Here is a 23706-nt window from a genome sequence, read left to right as displayed (position 1 = left end):
ATTCCACCCAGTCCGGTCGAGTCCAATCCACTCAGTCCGGTCGAGTCCAATCCACTCAGTCCAGTCGAGTTCAATCACCCTTTCCGGTAGAGTCCAATCACCCTTTCCGGTCGAGTCCATTCCACCCAGTCCGGTCCACTCAGTCCGGTCGAGTTCAATCCACTCAGTCCGGTCGAGTTCAATCACCCTTTCCGGTAGAGTCCAATCCACTCAGTCCGGTCGAGTTCAATCCACTCAGTCCGGTCGAGTTCAATCACCCTTTCCGGTCGAATCCAATCACCCTTTCGAGTCCATTCCACCCAGTCCGGTCCACTCAGTCCGGTCGAGTTCAATCCACTCAGTCCGGTCGAGTCCAATCACCCTTTCCGGTCGAGTCCATTCCACCCAGTCCGGTGAGTCCAATCCACTCAGTCCGGTCGAGTTCAATTCACCCAGTCCGGTCGAGTCCAATCACCCTTTCCGGTCGAGTCCATTCCACCCAGTCCGGTGAGTCCAATCCACTCAGTCTGGTCGAGTTCAATTCACCCAGTCCGGTCGAGTCCAATCACCCTTTCCTGTCGAGTTCATTCCACCCAGTCCGGTGAGTCCAATCCACTCAGTCCGGTAGAATCCAATCCACTCAGTCCGCTCGACTACAATCCACTTAGTCCAATCAGGTCTAATCTACCGTGTCCAGGCAAGTACAATCACCCGAGTTCAAAAGAAGTCCAATTCGTCCACTCCAATCGAGTCCAATCTACCCAGTCCAATCGAGTTCAATCCACCCAGTTAAGTGCAATCCACTCAGATCAATAGAGTCCAACCCATCTAATTGTATCGAGTTCAACTCATCTAGTTCTACTGAGTCCAACTCATCTAGTTTTATTGAGTTCAATCCATTCAGCCCAATCAAGTCTAGTTCACTAAGTACAGTCAAGTCTAGTCCATTCAGTTTAGTCACGAATACCTTTATCATTTCATGAATCCTATACCATCAAAACATGATACTCCCTACTCTGAATGTATCATACGAATGGTAATCAAATAACTATTCCTTTATGAATAATAGGTCTATTAGTAACATTGACAACGTGGAGACGATGTTTCCCTTAATCGTAACCGTGGAGTGAAATCTGTGATATACCGATTCACTTAATTAACAACACAGATGTTAACTTTAGACATAATTAAGATTTCTGAAATAACATCAACACAGAAGCGCCGCGTTCTCTTGTGAGTAAACTATAATAAAATTATATTCTCATTGTAGAATTAGCTATACCAACAAGTAAGTTTGAATTCCCAGAACAGCAGCATCGCCCTCTTAAACTTTACGTTCACGAATGTTGACTCATTTACTTACTGCATTAGATATGTAAACGAAGCCTTTGGAAATTCAGAAGCTACTAGGTGTTCATGTAGGTATATACACCATTCTGTTTGCTCGAAACGTGATTGTAACTATTATGATAAATGCCATATTCCGAGTAAAATTACAAATACATGAACAAGTACAAGTTAAAGGTATCGGAAAAAATGTATTCCTATAAAATTAATATCTTATATCTAACTAATAAAATTGCCACTCAATTACGTTTCACTTAGGGTCCATAAAAATCGTGTTAATGATATTTTAAAACGTACGTACTTACTTATGGCTTTTAAGAAACTCGGAGGTGAATGACACCCTCACATAAGCCCGCCATCGGTCCCTATCCTCAGCAAGATTAATCCAGTTTCTACCATCTATTTAATATTATCCTCCCATCTACGTCTCGCCCTCCCCAAAGGTCTTTTTCCCTCCGGCCTCCCAATTAACACTCTATATGCATTTCTGGATTCGCCCATACCTGCTACATGCCCTGCCCATCTCAAACGTCTGGATTTAATGTTCCTAATCATGTCAGGTGAAGAATACAATACGTGCTGTTCTGCGTTGTGTAACTTTCTCCATTCTACTGTAACTTCATCCCTCTTAGTCCCAAATATTTCCTAAGCACTTTATTCTCAAACACCCTTAACCTCTGTTCCTCTCTCAAAGTGAGAGTTCAAATTTCACAACCATACAGAACAACCGGTAACATGAATCCTATAGATTCAAAATCCCCTATATCCAGTTTCACAAATTAAAGAATTTTGTTAGTAACTGGTGGCAAGTAGAGAACATTTTCAACCTAACAGTGATTTTTAACAAAATCTTCGCTTTAAATTCAGTGGCTTTTTGAATTCAAACTATATAAATCGTTATAAATCATTCTTAGCAAGCAATATGTGGGCATAACTCAATTATGAACAAAATGGTCTTAAAGTGGGTTTTGAATCTAGAGAATTCATATAACTGTTTTATAAATTCTAACTTTCAGCTGTTTTGAGAGCAGACTAGATGACAAAAGCTTCTCAACCGAATAATAACACGCATTTCCCACATTTATTCTGAGTTTAATTTCCTCCCGAATGGCATTTATATTCGCTATTGTTGCTCCAATATTTTGAAAATTTCCACCTCTTCAAAGGATAAATTTCCAATTTTCATATTTCCATTTCGTACAACATTCTGGTCACGAGACATAATCATATACTTTGTCTTTGAAGATTAACTTCCAAACCTATCTCTTTACTTACTTCAAGTAAAATTCCCACGTTTTCCCTAATAGTTTCTGGATTTCCTCCTAACATGTTCACGTCATCCGCATAGACAGGCAACTGATGTAACCCGATCAATTCCAAACCCTCTCTGTTATCCTGGACTTTTCTAATGGCATACTCTAGAGCAGCGTTTCTCAAATTTTTTTGAAGTGGGGACTACTTTTTTAAGTCAGAACAGTTCCGCGGACCACCTTCCTCTTGTTCCCTTGGAAAGCAAATTTATCATTTTTGTAGCATATTTTAATACCAGTATTGAAGTCCTGCAAAACCGGTTGAAACCCGAACAAACTTACATTGCGCTACTGAACGCCTGGCGTTATAGGCAGTATGCGAAGTACATCTGCTTGCGTATTGCCTCAGTATTCGGTTTAACGTGTATTCGAGTTGATTCGATCTCTCTGTGGGCGGACGGCTCTGGCGTATAAAATGAAGATCACAATGAACCATTCAGATATTATAGCTGCGGATCATCAAGAGGAACAAACAGCATGCAGCGTGAAACTACAGACGTTGTAAAGCGTAAATTGCAGAAAAAAACTTTCGGTATCCACAAATTACCAAGGCTGTAATTTTTGCTTACACTAGAAAACTGAATTATAATATTACAATAATGACACACTTAAAAAACAGTAAACTCGATCAATAGTAAAACTAAAACAAAAATAACTTCATATCTTCTGAAACCTACTACAACCAATGCTTTTAGTATGTTTACTATGACTAGAGAATTAAACGTAATATAGGTTTTCCATTTATTTAAGTGACCTTATCGCCCAGTACAATCTGCAGGGTTATTTCACTTCTACCCTGTATATGAATAGCTACTGTTTTGGAGAAATGCATTTAGAGTTAATAATTATTTAATTTTATGTTTTGTGATTAATTGTAATTCTATTTTGGATTTATTTACTTATTATATCTCACATTATACATTATGCTCATTTAATTTTCTACATACTAAATTGATGGAAAGATCACCACACAACTCTAGCCTCTCTAGCAGCACTTGTGAAACGAATATTGGCCATTCCATGAATAAGTGTTTCCACCGAGCGTAACTTTAGACTAGTAAAATAGATTTATTAATACATAAACACAAGAAGTCAACTCTGACCATGTAGTCTATGATAATAGGCCCTAATAATAATGTGAACATCAAATAGTTGATATTAATACGTGTGTAATAAAGTAGTTCTTTGAATGACGCTTGTTATCTCTGAAGTAGATCTTTTCTATACAGAATGATTTGTTTCTAAAACTTGCTATTCTTTTGTTATTCGTAGTTTAGAAATGTGTAAATTATACTTATTTTGTACAGAACAACAACCATTGGGAGCCAAAGTAATCGTATTGTTGAAAATAACATTACTGTTTATCTTTTTAAATTGATTTCTTAATAAATAATATTGCAACTGATTAGAATAATTAAAAAGCATGCAACTATTGTTTTAGAGGTAAGCCAATATATTTTTTTTTTAGTTTAAAGTACAAACGTCATAATGGAATGTATGTACTTATTTCCTATTTTGTTTTATAATGAATTGTAATTATATTTTTGACTATGTTTACATTATGATATTTCACATTATACATTACGTCTATTTCCTTCGATGTCACTGTGTCCATTATTCATTTATTTGTTACTAGTCAAATTACTCCAAGTTCGAAATACAAAAATAAATGTATTAAAGTGTCAAATTATTTGTATTCCTATTTGAAGCAAACATAGTTTCGTAATTAAACAAAATAAATATCCTTCAATATTATTACTCTGTTTGTACAGCCTACTGAGAAAATGTTAAAGAGTTATTGTATGATGAAATGTACCTGGTGTTATTTGGAGATCGTATTTTCTTCCTCCTTACCATTTCTTTCTGTGTGAGATTTGTGTTCTAAATAATTCGCGATCTTACATGAACTTATGTAATATCGATCATTGGGTTATACAAATCGAACAAGATTCAGTCAATATGTGACGAGAAAGAGTTACGACGTAATCAAATGATGAAGTCATGAGTATACTGTTTAACACTGGTATAGAAAAACGCCAGCTATATAGCGTTTATTGGTAAGAAAAATACACATGGCTTATGCACATCTTGTTCTGTGAAAAACTATAACATTGTTTAACATATCTATAAGCAACTTTCATTAGTAAAACTCTAAAAGTTTAAAATATAAACGATACTTATAAAGTTACTGCAAGTTCAGAATAATAAAGCAAATATAGCCTATGTGTTATAGAGTCGAATGAACTGTAAGAATACTTGCAAACACTTTTTTTTTTTTCAATAATACAACGTAAATTTCCTTGTTACTCCGGTTGTGTACTCGAAAAACGTTAGTTTCATGTAAATTTGCCTGATGTTCTGTCTACTCTGCAATACATCAGGCGTAATCGCTCGACAACCGAGTTATTCGGCCCGATGTTCATTGTAGCCGATTGGGCTCCGACCGGTCGAATCTAAACCGGTTGTGTGCGCAGTTTTGCAGGTCTCTAACCAGTATACTTATATTTTAAAACAATATCAATTAATTAAAATTAATTTAATTCATATAATTTTACATTCGTATTAACTAATTAAGTTAATGTTAAGAAAAAAATCATTTTCGTTTTTTAACAAATCAAGACTATTAGAGATTGGATAAAATCTTTAACTTATTAACTAAAACTAAATAAATGTCGGTGTTCACATTAATGAGATGAATAAGTCTGTCGATTCTAGCACAGTTGTTCTATATTTGGATGTATTCTTGTAAGCTTAAGTCGAAGATCGTCACATACATCGAGTTGATTTCGGTACTTTGTTTTTATTAGAGTTAGTGATGAAAACCCTTTCTCACACAGATACGTAAAAGCAAACTGAATTATAATCTGTAAAGCATCACTGTACAATTCACTATATTCTCTTTTCACTTGTGATGAGGTCCAGAATTTAACCATACCTTCCTCTTGGAATTTCACTTTAAGTCCGGTGTCATTCCAGAGTTTAATTAATTGTTCTCTTTCACTCAATGAAAGTTTGTTATTTTCAATATCGCAATGAAATGAATCACAAACACATGAAAATTTGTCATATTTACTTGGAAAATAACTTTGGAATTGTGACGTTGTAGTTTCGAAATGCGAACATATGTCATTGCATAATTCTTTTCCAATAACGAAATCATTTTCGACCAAAAAACTCTAGGGTTGGAAATAGTGAAAAAAATCGTCTGTTTTACGGAAATGACCCACAAACCAAGTTTATTTTCTCATGCGCATTTAGAACAGTCAAAGAATTACCTTGTAGAGAGAGATTTAGTTCGTTTAATTTTGAGAATATATCTGAAAGATATGCCAATGTACTTAGTCACATATCATCAGCTGACGTACAGGAAAAAGATAGCGAGAAACACCACATTTATAGTGCTTTAAATCCCTCTTTTGTTGCTGAGAGTAGAGTGGGAAGTCGATAGACAGGTAGGGTAATAAATTTCATAAAATGTCAGTACTGGGAGAAAAAGTGAAAGGTGATTGCCATTTGTCATTTCCAAACTGAGATTTTCAGCTATAAGTTTGATACGCAATTCGTTTGAATTTCTTTTTTTCGTCTTTCTTTTTTGAAGGACCACAAGGGCAGATCTCGAGGACCACAGGTGGTCCGTGGACCATAGTTTGAGAAACGCTGCTCTAGAGCAAAATTAAAAAGTAAAGGTGATAGTGCATCTCCTTGCTTTAGCCCACAGTGAATTGGACACCTGACAGAAACTGACCTATACGGACTCTGCTGTACGTTTCACCGAGACACATTTTAATAAATCGAACTAGTTTCTTCAGAATATCAAATTCATTAGAATATCATATAAAACTTCTCTCGTAACTGAGTCATATGCCTTTTTGAAATCTATGAATAACTGATGTACTGTACCCTTATACTCCGATTTTTTCTCCAATATCTGTCGAATACAAAATATCTGATCAATAGTCGATCTATTACGCCTAAAACCAGACTGATGATCCCCAATGATATCATCTACATATGGAGTTAATCTTCTCAAAAAAATATTGGACAATATTTTGTATGGCGTCATCAAAAGTGATATTTATCGACAGTTACTACAGTTAGTCTTGTCCCCATTCTTAAAGGCAGGTACAATTAAGGACTCCTTCCATTGTTCTGGCAAAATTGTCTTTTCCCAATTAGCAAGTACAAACTTATAAATTTCGTTAGACAATGCGCTTCCACTCTCTTGTATTAATTCTGTTGGAATTTGATCGATGTACACTTCACGTTTATTGGGAAGTAGAATAATTGGAAACACATTTAGACCATGTCACCCGTGATAAACTTGTACTCTCTATGTACAGAATATATACAGAGAAATGGTGACAAATAAACTTGTTGGTAACAGCATTTTCTTTCTTCTCATTGTAAAGTCATGGAAATATTTGTCCCTCATAGGATACTGTATTTGTAAATAATAATTTACAGCTGTCTTGATACAGGCCTAATAACGAATGACTGTTTCTTAGGCTGCGATTACAGTGGATGCGTATTCTGAGGAATATGTTAGAACAAAACTGCGGACAACCTAATGGAAGCGGTTACAGTGCTTAGATGCTCTTAGTCAGTTGCTGCACGAATACGTCAAAATCAGTTTGTCGTTCAAACTAGTTTGATTTTTCATCCGAATTCGTCAGAACTGCTGCAATGGATGCTGAAAAATTGATCAGTGTAGTGTTTGAAATAGGAGTCTGTGGGATATGAAGGAGAGGAAACTTACCACAAACGTGATATTACTCGTATGAAGTGGTATCAATCGTTATCTACTTATTTATTAATTCATATACATTTCGTAACTTATCCTGTGTGTACCGTGTCATATGTCTATTCTGGATTTGAGCAAGAAATTTCATATCCGTCATTCTTATATCAATATAACAGAATAATACTTATTAACGGATAATAATTCTAGGTTATGTGCTGCAAGTATTATTCTGTAAGCTAACCTAAACGTTACCAACACAAGACTAACCACAATAAAATGTATTCTAATAGGTGATATAATATACTTCATGCCCGTGTAACGTAAGTCTACATTAACACTAATCATTACAAAACTTCATTTGGCAATATAAAGGAACCTAAAATATCCGCTGACGAAATATATTCATTGTTTGGCATGTTAAAAATATTACTTTATTTATACTATGTCATTTAATGACGCACTTGGTTATTTAACTTCGAGGGGGTTTATGATGCCGAGATGGTATTTGACAAGATGAGGCCGAGGATTTTCCATGTGACTCCCTGATATTCGCCTTACAGTTGGGGAAACCTTGGAAAAACCTAACCAGGTAATCAGTCCAAGCGGAAATCGAACCGACGCCCATAAGCAGCTCCGGATTAGCAGGCAAATTCGCTACGCTGAGACCTAAAAATAACTTTCCAAGCCTTTATATAGGTACGTCTGAAGGGGAAAATACTCCTCAATCGCTTTGTTTCTCATGTGCCAACATCAATAGTTATGAATTTGTAATTTGTATCAGCTATCCTTTACAATAAAATGGAAAAAGTATTGTTTGTAATAATCGTAATGTACAGATCCTGAATTATGAGGACACTTAATTCGAACGTGTTTTGCGTCTATGGTTCCAACAGTAAAGAAAGTTCCATTTTTTAAAGTAGTCACTCGCGATGGTTTTTGAGCAAAGGGTCAATTGTTTCTCGTGGAAACAATTCCATATCTAAAAACAAGTTTAATAAATTCTGTCTTACGGCAGTATGTACAATTCTGTATGAAAAACTAGTAGTATCTAAATGACATCCACCTTGCGTAGTTGAGGTTAGGATGAGTTCGTCAGAATGTGGGCTTACTGGAATCACGCATATCATCTATATCATTAAAAAGGTCTTCATCGCCAAAATTGCCAACTACAATGCCATTTTCCGTCGCCATGGTCGCCCTCACCACAACTTTATTTTAATCGACATTAAGATAAATACATCATATGCGGAGACCAAGAGGAAGGCAGAAAATAAGAAAGATTGGAGGATGCTTGGTTTTCAGTGAAACACCTATCCTTGGGTAGAAAACTACAAATGAACGAACGTTGTCGCTGTCCTTCCTGCCATTTGAATCGTCGTCATCGCAGAAGCAAAACATGCGTATTTTCAACAATTTAGTTAGAATATGTGGTCAAACAAGTCTCCCAGCTCTTAATGTTTTTTTTTAATCCAATGCCACCAGGTTTCATTTGACATTTCTGGTCTCTCTTGCAATGGCTTATTTGTAACCCACTTCTGAGGTTGGAGCGCCTGGAAGGCGGAGTTACGCTGTCCCGATGACGGTGATGATATGATTATGAATTGCCAGTAGAGATCTTAAACCTAAGCCTAACCTAATTTCCAGACCATGGACGAACAAAGGAACATTCCCCTTCAAGGAAAAATTCTTGTGTTGTAACCGGGAATCGAACCCTAGACCTTATGAACTGTAGTCAGAAGCTCTGACCATTAGCCCATGAGGCTGGTCCCAGCCCTTAAATGTACAGTACCTGAAAAAAGTAATGGGTCGACTCTTGGAGGTCGTTTCCTTGCGCGATTCACACGATAACATAAGGACATTGCCACTCTGAAGCATGGCCTTTAGTCTCGTTTCAGTAGCCAAGACGGTTCAGCCTGTCATGCGGAAGGGAGCAGGTTCGAGCCTTATCCCATTAAGTTTTTTTTTTTTTTCTGAATAACGTTAAAATGGAGTTTTACAGTTTTGGGACCGATGTTTCAGTTTGCTTAACAAAAATTGGTATGATTATTGCCCGAATCATATGGGTTATTATTAGGCTCGACTTTAAAGTAATGTTAAATTCAGCTGCATCTTTTCATCACATTCGGATATATATTTTATTTTAAGGTTTACGAGCGCAGTTTACGCCGAGGAAGCTATTACATGTCTGGCGAAGATAAAGCGGGTTTTCTGAAAGGAAAGAAGAGCTCTTTATTACATACTGAAGAAACTAGATTTAGTGAACTGTACTGATAACGTTATAACATTGTAAAGAATATTAATGACAATTTACATATTGTGTTTTAAAAATGGACTGAAATTAATCGAACGCTTAGAAAAGTTCTAGCTAAAAAGTTCTCTGAATTGTATTGCAAATTTCCCAGAAATTGTGGTAAATGCAATTAAACCTTGTGAAACACTAGTATCTTGGCCTGAATTGAACGTCGTAGGAAACTGTTTGAGGACAGCAGCAAGAAATCTAAGGCAACTAAAAATGGAGGCATTGTTACCAAGTACGACGCTGCTGGTTAGATTAGTTTACGACCGGAAGAACATTAAAATGAAGTTTTAGAGATTATTATTGTGTTTATCTTGATTTTGTTTAAGGAGGGCACACTATATTTCAATTAATAGTTTTTGTTTGTTAGTTTTTTTTTTTTTTTTTTGTGAGATCAAATCTAATAACAACTAATAGTTGAGCTGTAATTATTCCACATTTTGTTATTGTGAAACATCGGTCCCCAGACTTTGTAAAACTCCATTTTAATGTTATTCCGGGAAAAAAAAAAACCACACAGGCATAAGACTCGAACCCGCTCCCTCCAGCATGACACACAGATGTCCGAGTTGTCCAAGCTATTGAGACGAGATGAGACGAAAGACTTCACTTCTGCGCGGCATGTCACAAAGATCTAAATTTCGGATCTAATGCACCATATATGTATATATACGGTATTGATTGATTGATTCATTCATTTATTGATTGATTCATTCACTTATTGATTCATTCACTTATTGTTTCATTCATTCACTTATTGTTTCATTCATTCATTCATTCATTCACTTATTGTTTCATGCATTCATCTATTGATTCGCTCATTCATTCATTAATTGATTGATTCGTTGACTACCTACCTGTCTCTCTGCCGGTCTATCTACATACCTTTCTACCTACCTATTCATTCCCTCATTCATTACTTCACTACCTATCCACCTACTACCTACCAACCTATCTACTTACCTACCCACCTACCTACGTAGGGGAGGACTCGTCTAATTTGGCAATATTTTGTATTTTAACACAGTTTGTAGTTACATATTCTGAAATTAAATATTCCTCCATTATGGAATGTGTTTAAACATTAAATCCCAATAAACCTCTGAAAGAAAATTCTACAAATCTAAATTACTTTACACATAACACACTAATAAATAACAAGTTACATGTTTCTATATTTGGCACTTCATCAGGATAATTTGGCAATAGTACAGGTGTAATTTGGCAATACGATTAAAAAATAAAATTTTCAAAATAAAACAATGGTACAAGGTTTATAAGACTTAATTTACTGGGACAAGAAATCACTAAATACCGTACACAAAAAAAAAAAAAAAAAAAAAAAAGGATTTTTCCGACCACTCTTATTGATTATATTGAAGGGTTGTCTTCTAATTTCTGTTGCCGATAGCCCAAACCCAAGTTCTTGCATTTTGATTACATATGTCACCAGTTTTTGCTCTTCTTCAACGGTTAGAACTAGGGGTCTTCCTTTCTTGGGAATGACGTCATCGGGTCCTGAGGATGCATACAGAAATCTCTTTAAGGTGTTAAAGGGCACATTGTACTTCTTAGAAGTCCTATAAGTCGACCATCTAACTTTCAAAACACTCCCAACCGCAGCCCGCAAATCATCTTTAGAATATTTTTCAGAATAATGTCCTCGTTCCCTTGCCATATCTGCAACTCACCACACATAGTGCTGCATTGAAGACCAAAAATCCCTCATACGTCCCTACTTTTAAATTTTACCATCAAATACACATTCTTGTTCAAAGAGAGCAGCAATATATCACTATAAAGGAAAATGGCCAATTCACACTACCCTGTAGAAGACATTTTTTGCTAAGAAGAACATAAAACGAGCCAAGGCCTGATGAGTTATTAACAGAAAATATTAATTATATAAATGGCTTACCTTATAACATGGAATCTCAGCTTTTGATATGTAATGCACAAACAAGCGTAGGTAATGAACAACACTTTTCTTCCGTCTTTGTATACACAAGTCCACACAACCACCACGTGAAAAGGAAGTATTCAACACTTCTTTCTATTAGCAACAATATGTGCCACTATAATGCGCGGATTCGAATGAAACGAAAACTAAAAGTACACTCAGATATTGCACTCTATGATCGTGTCATTGAACTTCTTAAAACTCTGGAGGAAATTTGGCAATAGAAGAAATACAAGAATATTGCCAAATTTCCCATATTGCCAAATTTTACGAGTTTCCCCTACCTGTCTGTTTACTTATATATTCACTTACTTACCTAATTTATATATTTATTTACACACATGAGAATATCCATCTATTATTTAGAGCAAATCAATTTTTTCCCATCTTTTCAAGTTCGTTTCTGAACGAGTTACGACAACACTCGAAGTAGAACGAATTTTAATTACTCCGTTTGCGATCGCTTGTGTATCTGTGCTTAGGTCCCTGACCATGCGCAGTGTCTTCTATGTGGGACTTGGTACTATACAACAATAAAAACTTTGGTACTATACAACAATAAAAACTTTGTAATACTGTTATATGTATCATGGTTGTGTATAGTAAGTACCTGTGATTTCTGTGCCAAGGCTATCTCATAATCGTCTTGGGTTTCTGTCGGTGAATCCATCTCGCTGCTGCTCCGATTTACGTCTTCAGATCGACCTTCATCTCCGCGCTCAGGCTCTGGTCTGATTGACCCACCACGACTTCCACCTGGAAATATACAATATGTCTTGCTTACTGCCGGCACTAGTTACTTACATCCTAACAACTTGCTGCTCAGGTTCTAAAAATGGGAAAGGACGTAGTTGTCAACGACTGGTGCAAAGTTTTGTGCTTGAAGAACTTATTAAGTAAAAAAAACATCAAGCATAAAAGTGTTCAACAATATTTTAAAATGATAAAAGAACGTTACTTTAAGCAAAAACTAGCCAGGCCGATGTTTCAGAACGTTTCCTCCGAACTTCTACTAAGTTTTTCTCTTTTATAAGTTATATGATATTCATTCTGAAAGTCTACATTACTTATTCATACATGTTAGTGCCAATAGTGTCTATTCATCTTTATTTATTTCATCTTATTTATAACATTTTTTTTCTTAAGTTGGATACCCTGATTCTTGACAGTAATAATCCGGTTGTCTCTGACAGAACATTGTACAATGACCTTCACTCACCCCATTCCTTTCTCTATACCTGTTGATCAGAACCCTCTCTCTCACCCTGAAGTTTTCAACATTTTTAACAGCAGCTTTTTCCAAGAACTCTTCATCCCTTCACGTAGCCCATATTAACGCTCAGAGTTTGGTTGCACACTTGGACGAAATTCAATCCATATTCTCGAATCAGAATTTGCATCCTCTTCTCATCTCTGAATCTATCCTCAGCGACATTACACCTAGATGGTTATACGCTATTAAGAAATGACCGTTTAAATAAACAAGGGGGCGGCGTTCCTGCATGTGTCAGATCAGATCTCAATCCCAAAATAATAAACACGAATTTTAATTAATTTTCACTGTTATATTCCACGATTTACATGAGTTTTTCACAAAGTTCCCCGTATATCACATACGGTAGGAAGCTTTTCATGTCTTCGTCATACATGTTCGTCTATAGAATAGTCGGCTATGCGTGCTGTCGCAGAAACTTTTGGAAAAAAAACATACGCACGTCTCCTCTCCAATAGGATCCTGTGACAGCACATACAGCCCATTATAGTCTACTATGGACACGCTTCACCGAGTATCAGAGGATAGGATTATCAGTAGGAATGTGAGGTCCCTTCAATTCCACGACCTAACCCATTGTACTTTATCTCTGGAAAACTCAGACATATCCCTCATTTCTGAGACATCTCAATTAACAGAGAGTTACGTAACTGCTCTTATAAATTTACCTGCACTGATATTATGTTTAGTATCTCTCGACGTTCGTAGTTGTATAGGTAAACTAATTTTTTTTTGTTAGTGATTTTTAATAATATATAGTTTTTTGTTTGAAGAAGTTTTCTGTAGCAACATATTTGATAGGTGCAAGGTTTTTAGTTGAACTTTGTAATTATGTGTACATGTACACAGCAATCTCAGTCTTAATAAGAATTTTAAAAAATCACTTACTGTTTGTATTTGGCGTGATCATCGAAGTAAATAATTGTATTGAAGAGACGTCTAGCTGTAACTTCCGCTACAGAAACTGCAATCGGAAACGGCTGTGACGGGTGTGGCAGCCATATTGCTACACATTTTTTTTTTTTTTTATATTCTATATTCGTCCATGTGAATGATTCCATTGAAGTGCTCAAATTAACTTTTCGGAGCCCGAAACACTGTTTGTATTAGTAGAGCACCGATAAGATTAATATTACTCATTTGATGATACAGAATTTGAAGTTCATGAGGAAGACGAAGATAATTCCACTTGTCTTTATAAATATGAATATCCTATGTCATAGAAGAGTAAATTATATAGATAAAACGCTAAAATGTTGAAAATGAATAAATGAAATGTAGCCTGCAGTATTATTTATTATCTGTTATTATAGTTTACGAAACAGTAAAGCAGTAGTGCCGCATATTTGTACTTTTTAGAATCAGCACTAACAGATAGGTAACTACAGGTCGAGGCACAGTTATCATTTGAAGCAATGATGAATGTAAAGTTGACGATACGTGTTGTTCTGGAAACTTATTTTAAACATATCAGCATGTTAAACCGTTTATATTTGTATGTTGTTGTTTAGTCAACTGTACGAAGACAGGTCTGAACCTCACAAAGTGATACTAAAAAGCACCACTTATGAGGCAACTAGGCCAGGAGATAATGGGGTAGGGGGTCAGTTCCTTTTCCCCTCCACTGCATACATTGCCCATTAGTTACATGTTACACTAATCAGACTTCAGATGTATGCAAACAATTGTTCTTCCTCTGACACATATCGTCAAGTGAGGTATACTGCCTGATAATAGAGGTACATATCAGCCAGAACCTCAATCAGAGGATATCTAATTGTATATGTACAGATAACTGTCGTTCCAAAAACCGGACATTAATGTACAAAAATAATTTACACAACTCTACTGTGCAAGCATTGCAAAACAGCATCTGAAACACATTGTCTCCTTATCTCGACGGTAACTGAAGCATGAGACCTCAAACAGATGCGACAAACGTCTGGAACAAGAAGGCAGACAATTTCAGCATCTCTCGTTTTAATTTAGGAAAGAAATGAATTTTAACCGATTACATTTAGGCCTAGTAATGTGTTATATTACTAGCTTGCAGTGTGTCGAATTACCGATACTGTGCTGCTTATTACGGTAGAAAGCTCTCTGCGTAACCGGAGTCAGAGCGATCTGCAGTCTAAATCCCAATTGCCGTGTTGCGGTTTAACAATCTACGAGTATTCACCCAATAATTTGGAGTCAAATGGACGGATAACCGACATTAAAATTAGTATTACATATTCTTAATTCTTTGAAATATTTACTTTTACACTGTATATGAATTCTTATCTCCATTCTGTGAATTTCTAAACCTGGAGACATATAGATTCAATCAAAGTGGAATTACGAATCTTCGTCGGATTTATGGCGTTGAAAATACACAATATTTGTACGAGACCAAATTTAATTCTATTACTATTATCATCACCACCACATAAAAACTTTCGTCTCCATCGACCGCCATTACCATTCACGTCTCCAACATAATCAGCACGGTTTACATCAATGCTAGTTGTGTTAGCATCAACAGCACAGCCACTGTCACTACCACTAAAACTGTCACTATCATAGCTACCACTCCACTGTAGCCACCACCATCATTACTATCCATGTCACTTTCAGTGTCACTGAGATCATCGTCAGTACTACCAGGTTCAAGCCACAGTCGCATTTTACTACTAGACTTCTAAAAATGCAACAAACTTTCAACGTAAATGTGCAAAAATGCGACAACCAACTTGGACTTCAGAAACGAAGATGGTAATGGAGGAAATGAAATCAGAGATGTCTTTGAACTAATCTGGATTTAAATGAAATGCTAATTGCATGGGCAATGTTCAAAAAGGTATTGAGCAATAGATGTTCAGGAATGGATTTCAAAGTGTTGGTGCAATTCATAGAAGTTAACAAGTTAAGTGAACAGTTTCTTCTAATTGATTTCCACAATTTCATCGCATACTGTAAATTGTGAGCTAGGATTTAGTTGCATGAATCTTGTAAAAACTGTAATTCGAAGCCGTCTTCCAGTAAAACGAGTTAGCACTCTGCTAACAATAAATCTTGGACGGCCTACTCATAAATAAATTCAAGGTTTAGTGTGCCCATAAAATAACGTATTTTAATGTGATGTAAATTCAGCAGTTTGATTCTAAACATACCTACGTATGATTTACTCACATAAGTATATCTAGAGTGTGATAGAGCAAACTCAAAGTAATAAAACTCCAAGAAACAAATTACATAATTTTTTGTTTCTTGCGAACCTTATTATTATTATTATTATTATTATTATTATTATTATTATTATTATTAATTTTATCTTTCTGTACAACTATTTAGAATATTGAACAAGCTTTTCGTAATTTGCACAAATATAATTTTTCATTTCTGCATTTTTGCAATAATTATTTATTTTCTAGCTTAAACCCTGAGTACTACTATTACTATCACCGCCATTCTTATCAAGTGCGATGTTTATTCAAGAACCGATTTGTGCTTGATGCAGCATGTACTACTTTTATACTAGAGTCCTGCAAAACCGGTTGTAACCTAAGAAACCCTACATAGCGCTAGTGAACGCCTGGAGTTATAGGCAGTACATCTGCTTGCATACTGCCTCAGTATTTGGTTTAACGAGTATTCGAGTTGATTCGATCTCTCTGTGGGTGGACGGCTCTGGCGTATAAAAAGAAGATCGCAGTGAACCATCCAGATATTATACCTGCGTATCGTCAAGAGAAACAAACAGCATGTAGCGTGAAACTACAGACGTTGTAAAGCGTAAACTGCAGACGAAAACTTTCGGTATCCACAAATTACCAAGGTTGTATTTTTTGCTTACACTAGAAAATTGAATTATAATATTACAATAATGACACACTTAAAAAAACAGTAAACTCAATCAATAGTAAAACTAAAACAAAAACAACTTTATATCTTCTGAAACATACTACAACCAATGATTTTAGTATGTTTACTATGACTAGAGTCTAGCAACTAATTTTCGAGCAATCGAACTCTCAGCTGAGTTTTCAATCTTCTGGCCACTGTAGAAAAGTCAAACCACAGCTATGACAAATACTATCTATGGCCCACTTTGATATGCTTGACCTAGGGAGACAGACCTGAGATCGTTGACGTCTTAAATCTGTATTACAAGAAGAAAAAGCAGTGTGCAACTAGAGGCGATGTTGCCAGACTGCTGAAACTTCCAACTCAATTTTCTAATAACCGTGCATTTAATCACAAAACGTAATATAGGTTTTCCATTCATTTAAGTGAACCTTATCGCCCTGTACATTCTGCAGGGTTATTTCACTTCTACCCTGTATATGAATAGCTACTGTTTTGGAGGAATGCATTTAGAGTTAATAATTATTTAATTTTATGTTTTGTGATTAATTGTAATTCTATTTTGGATTTATTTACTTATTATATCTCACATTATACATTATGCTTATTTCATTTTCTACATACTAAATAAAAGATGACCAAACAACTCTAGCCTCTCTAGCAACACTTGTGAAACGAATATTGGCCATTCCAGGAGTATGTGTTTCCACCGAGCGTAACTTTAGACTAGTAAAACAGATTTATTAATACATAAACACAAGAAGTCAACTCTGATCATGTAGTCTATGATAATAGGCCCTAATAATAATTGTGAACATCAAATAACTGATATTAGCAAGTATGTAATAAAATAGTTCTTTGAATGACACTTGTTATCTCTGAAGTAGATCTTTTCTATACAGAATGATTTGTTTCTAAAACTTGCTATTCTTTTGTTATTCGTAGTTTAGAAATGTGTAAATTATACTTATTTTGTACAGAACAACAACCATTGGGAGCCAAAGTAATCGTATTGTTGAAAATAACATTACTGTTTATCTTTTTAAATTGATTTCTTAATAAATAATATTGCAACTGCTTAAAATAATTAAAAAGCATGCAACTATTGTTTTAGAGGTAGGCCTATACATTTTTTTAGTTTAAAGTACAAACGTCATAATGGAATGTATGTACTTATTTCCTATTTTGTTTTATAATGAATTGTAATTATATTTTTGAATATGTTTACATTATGATATTTCACATTACATATTACGTCTATTTCCTTCGATGTCACTGTGTCCATTGTTCATTTATTTGTTACTAGTCAAATTACTCCAAGTTCGAAATACAAAAATAAGTGTATTGAAGTGTCAAATTATTTGTATTCCTATTTGAAGCAAACATATTTTTGTAATTAAACAAAATACATATCCTTCAATATTATTACTCTGTTTGTATAGCCTACTGAGAAAATGTTAAAGAGTTATTGTATGATGAAATGTACCTGGTGTTATTTGGAGATCGTATTTTCTTCCTCCGTACCATTTCTTTCTGTGTGAGATTTGTGTTCTAAATAATTCGCGATCTTACATGAACTTATGTAATATCGATTATCGGGTTTTACAAATTGAACAAGATTCAGTCAATATGTGACGAGAAAGAGTTACGACGTAATCAAATGATGAAGTCATGACGTATACTGTTTAACACTGGTATAGAAAAACGCCAGCTATATAGCGTTTATTGGTAAGAAAAATATGCATGGCTTATGCACGTCTTGTTCTGTGAAAAACTATAACATTGTTTAACATATCTATAAGCAACTTTCATTAGTAAAATTCTAAAAGTTTAAAATATAAACGATACTTCTAAAGTTACTGCAAGTTCAGAATAATAAAGCAAATATAGCCTATGTGTTATAGAGTCGAATGAACTGTAAGAATACTTGCAAACACTTTTTTTTTTTCAATAAGACAACGTAAATTTCCTTGTTACTCCGGTTGTGTACTCGAAAAACATTAGTTTCATGTCAGTGCGCCTGATGTTCTGTCTACTCTGCAATACATCAGGCGTAACCGCTCGACAACCGAGTATCCGGTCCGATGTTCATCCTAGCCGGTTGTGGCTCCGACCCGTCGAATCTAAACCGGTTGTATGCGCTGTTTTGCAGGTCTCTATTTTATACAGCCTAAATAACGAAGGCATTCGATAATCTGTTCATAGATATATGAACTGTTATGTTACAACTTATAATCAAGACATGAAGTCAAGAAGACTCGATTATTTTCGGTAATTCTCTAAAAATTATTTTACACTACACCATCCCATCCCATAAACTTAGGCTAATAATTAATTTTTATCTCATCCCGCGGACTCTCTTCCACGGTGCTTTTACTGTAAGTGAACACAATCCCAGTTAAACATGTTAGCAGATTGTTTAATCAAGCTTACATTGCATATAAAGTAGAGGTAATAGGATTTACGTTGAGTTCACAGGAATGAACGTTTACCAACATTTTATTTTAGTACACATCTGCCTGCATTTGGCCTCTCTTCTCTATTCTCCAACTCTCAATTTGTTCTTTCTCTCTTCTATTCAAATATAATGCACAGCACTTTTCGAGTAACTGGATTATTGACTACATATGTATAGAGCTTTCACAACTTCATACAATAACTACTAATACTACTCTCATTTTAGCAGAGAATAAGTGGTACATAAATCCTTCATATAGGCCTATAACCATCTGGCCTCATTGAATTACTCACTAGGTCTAACCCTTCAGTTTCGTATAGAGCTCATTAATTTTGCAGAATTCGTAATACTTGAGTACAGTTTGACATAATATGTGAATAAGAAGCTCTTTAATATGCTGAAGAATCAATAGTGACTTATTAAAGAAAAGTTTAGGTAGAGCATTTTCCACTGTTGTGTTAGTAAGTTCAGCTATTTATAACAGTTTATGACGAATCTAATAAGTAGGGTTTCTTTTTCCATTACCTGAATATGGAAGATTTAACTGAATTTCTAGTGTCATTCTAAAGCAGCGTTGTCAGACACAGCCTAAACGGAGCGGAGCGCTCCACTATAACTCGTTGCGAGCTCCGGTGCTTCCACAGACATAAGCAAGTTCACGCTCCGACTGGACGTCTCTAGTACCACAACCGGTTTCGGAGCTTACAACTCTGACACTACTGTTCTAAAGCATCGAAGTGCAAAAAGAAGGTGAAGACAATGTTGTTGAGTGTGATCATGCCGAAAGTATGAAACGTGTTGGAACATCGATTGAGATGCTTCGTGAAAACTGAGTTGAGGGAAGAAGAAGAAAATATGATAGGAAATTCCTTGACATAGCAGCAAGACCACAATATGCAATAGGTGAATAAAATAAAGGTCTATTTTACCCAAGTGAACTGTAAGAGTAACGTTGGATGCTAAAGAAGAAATTACAAGAAGAAAGGAATATCTCATCCGATCTCACATCATGCGATTTGTAAGTGGTGCGTAAATTTAAAGAACAAAATATAATAAATGCAATTCCCACACTTTAGAAGAAGCATGAAGTCAATATCAGGAGATAAATTTATCTAATAATCCCCCAACAAATCCCGCAATTCTTCAACGAGGTATAAATCATGCATACATGCAAAGGGAGAGTTTCCAGCAATTACTGTGAAATGGGTAAGTGCAGTTACAGATTTTTAAATCTGGCTATCGGTTTTCTTATTAGATTTTATTTCGCAGACAGAGCATTGGACAAAGCAGTATGCATCCTGTTCTAAAGCAATGGCACTATGCGACCAAGTGCTCAGCAGTATCGGCGAAATACTGAACTAAATGTCTAACATTATTTTTGCAATCACAGGGCGCATGTAACGTCAGACCAGCCAATCTACGAAAAGATAAAATGTGGGACATTGGAATTTAGTAAAGGATATCTTTTTCAATAATAATAATAATAATAATAATAATAATAATAATAATAATAATAATAATAATAACAAATAGAACGGAAACATAACATTAAATATGAAAGATACGCAATCACCTATAAAATAAATCTCGGAGATTATTGTGTCAATACGGAAGAGCGAAGTCGTGAACTAATTACGAGCAACTCACGCATGAAAGTTGGTAGGTCTGTTATATAACCACAAACTGATGACAACAAACATACAGCAGCGGCCTGCTTCCACTATGGCTCGTCCCTTGGCCTCACAGTTATCTAAATATGGCATTGTGTATTTCATCAGCAAAAAAATTAAACCCGGCCTACAATTTTCTCTTAAAATAAAAAAAATAGCAACCAAGAGCTTTGTTGAAATTACGTACCTTTTGTCTTTACCAGTATTGTTACAAATATGCAAACCATGCAGCTCACTCACCTGTTTTTACTTTTTCTTATGATGTACAGTAGAGGGAAACTATTTTTATGTCATGTAAAGTGTTAAATTTCCAAGCATGCGCCTTACAGATAATCAAGAAAGTGATTTCTCGGATACCGTCTGTCAAGATACAATTGAGGAGTTGAATCGAAAACCGGCGTAATCCAGAAATTGAAGTTTTGAGAAAAAGGCCTTTGAAATATTTGAGTAGCTGTATAAATAACACATTTTTAGTCATAGTAAACAACGGAGATTCACGCCATTATTCAATATTTTATTAACTTAAACAACATTTTAATTGATATAAATTTGTATACTGTAAGGAAGAAATAGTCGTTATAAAATAACCTTGCAATTGTCCTTATTCCATTCAATGGCATTTCTTCCATTCAATTACCCTATGCATGGAAAAACGGCAGAACAAATTTTCTTCTGCGATTTCTTGTTGAGGATTAAATAAAGAGGATTACACAAGGAATATGAACACACAATTTATACTGTTTTAAGGACAACATTGTGATTTATCATATTTTAAAATTCGTGAGAAATGATTAAAGTAAAATGCTTCCTTTTTGTAAACACAACCATATTTTCAGAACAATATTAAAGATTCCACTTGAAATGTTAAAGTTATTGTGTAAAGAAAGAAAACATGAGGAAATTCTTTACGAAAAAATGTGCTAGATACAACAAAAGTCAAGTAAATTGATGAAACTTAGCAAATACTAATTCAAAGTAACCTAAGTCTTCTGTTCTTCTGACAGAAATGAGTACAAACTCCTTATATAATTTTCCTTCCTCGATTTCACAGGGTTTGGTGGGACTGCTGGAACATCTAAATCTGTTAAAGGGTTAGGTACAGCTTACAGCAGTAAAATTTTTGGAAATATTCAAATATTTTTTCCTCCATTACTGTATCTTGTATAATAATGAAAATTGGTATGTGTAAAACACTGTCTTTCTCCTATATGAAAGAAGTATTTTTACGATTTAAAAAAATTACTTTTTTTTTCAAAAGTAAAAAATGGTGGCAGTTCACTGTTCAGCGTTTCCCTCATATGTTTGGTATCAAATAAAAATCCATTAATGTTTACTAAAAATATAGATATTTCATGATCGTTACTCATTAATGAATTATTATGAAAACGATTTTTGCAGCATTACACTATTTAGTTTTATGCTTCTTATGGATGATGAGAAAGTAAAAACAAAAAAAAATGTGACTACTTTTCGTGGACTTTAAATTTGGAGATTTCCCTCTTTTATGCGTTCACTCTCTTCGGCTGTCAGTATCTTGAGTTTGAAAGGAACTAGTGAGTTCACGAGAACCGCGATTCAAAACCCGACTTACTAAGATGAAGTCTACTTAAGTTTTGGATTCCTGTCACGATGACTGAAGTGACGCTACCGACATATCACAGAGGTTCGGTGGTTCCACAGATCAGAATTCTTTTAAACTAGCATCCATATCGTGTTCGCCGAAGTACGGTAATAAATTCTTCCCAACCACAGTTTAAAGAATTTTCTAAAAAAGGTTGACAATAGCTTCTGTGTGAGAACTCTGTGAAAGAGGAAGCAGTATGTGACAGCATAGAAAACTGGAAGTTTCCTTAACTTAGCTATGAGTTGGAGTACTGGCTGGCTGACATTTCGAGACACCCGAAACGGATCCATGCACTTGGGCTCATAGTTGGTCCATTGTGCGCCCTATATGTGATTATTGAACCGATGCTTACAGACGGGTCATTCTACTTCAGCCCTAGCAGAGAAAAGTCCCATCCCCAGACCACTACTTGATAAACCCCAGTGCCAGGAGCCCGAAATCCTTAAATGGTATATTAGTATCGGAGACCCGTATTACCATCAAGACTTTACCATAGTCTATTCTTTTACTAATGCAGATGATAATTAAATGAGGAGATGTGGAGTGTGTTTGTGAAATGAAAGAGAGAACGGGAGTATGCTGAGAAAAACCTTCTGCAATATCTCCTTTGTCCGCCACAAAGTCCATCACGATCAGGCCGAAAATCGAACCCGAGTCGTCTGAATGAAAACTAGTGAGCGATGCTGAAACACAAACACGGCCTTGAGTATTTATGCATTGGTTTATTACACGTGATTTTAATAGTACGGCATTTCCGAGTTTATGTTCTTTTCAGTTTAGTTTTCTTTCCTTAAATTTACATTACAGTGGTTTTCAGACTAAAGTTTAAACCGACGGAACGTGAAGTACAGTACTAGTACTAGGCGAGAGGAGAGTGCAAGCTACAGGATAGCGAGTACATCACTGACACACAAAGGAAGAACGCAACAATTCACTGGAACTTCTAGTGAAACATGTATCCTGCTAGCGACAACTTTGTAACATGTCGGAAACAGTGTAGCAAAACTTATCTTGTTCAACCAAGCACGTTCTAAGACACTTTGCCTCCCATCGATCAAGTCATGTCTTAAATTATTCCTGCTATTTTGTTGAACTATTACCTATCAAATCTTCCTTAATATTCATACTTCAATATTTTGACAACCTTAAGGCCCTGAACAAACTCAATCTCGCGTCACATGTGGCAATAAAGTTTCCAATGA

General features: G+C 35.4%; 1 protein-coding gene across 6 annotated transcripts in view; it reads right to left on the bottom strand.

The window, feature by feature from the left end:
• Nucleotides 1–23706, bottom strand: part of LOC138693213 (uncharacterized) — a 394304-nt gene that overhangs the window by 313211 nt on the left and 57387 nt on the right. For all 6 annotated transcript variants that reach the window (XR_011330253.1, XR_011330254.1, XM_069817007.1 and 3 more), the window contains exon 2: nt 12244–12389. Coding sequence is in view for 4 of the 6 variants with exons in the window: in XM_069817003.1 (XP_069673104.1) it covers nt 12244–12389 (146 nt within the window). In the remaining 2 variants the exon portion in view is untranslated. The remainder of the gene's footprint in view (nt 1–12243; nt 12390–23706) is intronic.

The sequence above is a fragment of the Periplaneta americana genome, chromosome 17 (assembly GCF_040183065.1).
Source record: "Periplaneta americana isolate PAMFEO1 chromosome 17, P.americana_PAMFEO1_priV1, whole genome shotgun sequence".
NCBI classification, from domain to species: domain Eukaryota; kingdom Metazoa; phylum Arthropoda; class Insecta; order Blattodea; family Blattidae; genus Periplaneta; species Periplaneta americana.
The sequence above is the reverse complement of the archived record's forward strand: the minus strand, read 5'-3'. Positions and strand labels throughout refer to the sequence as shown.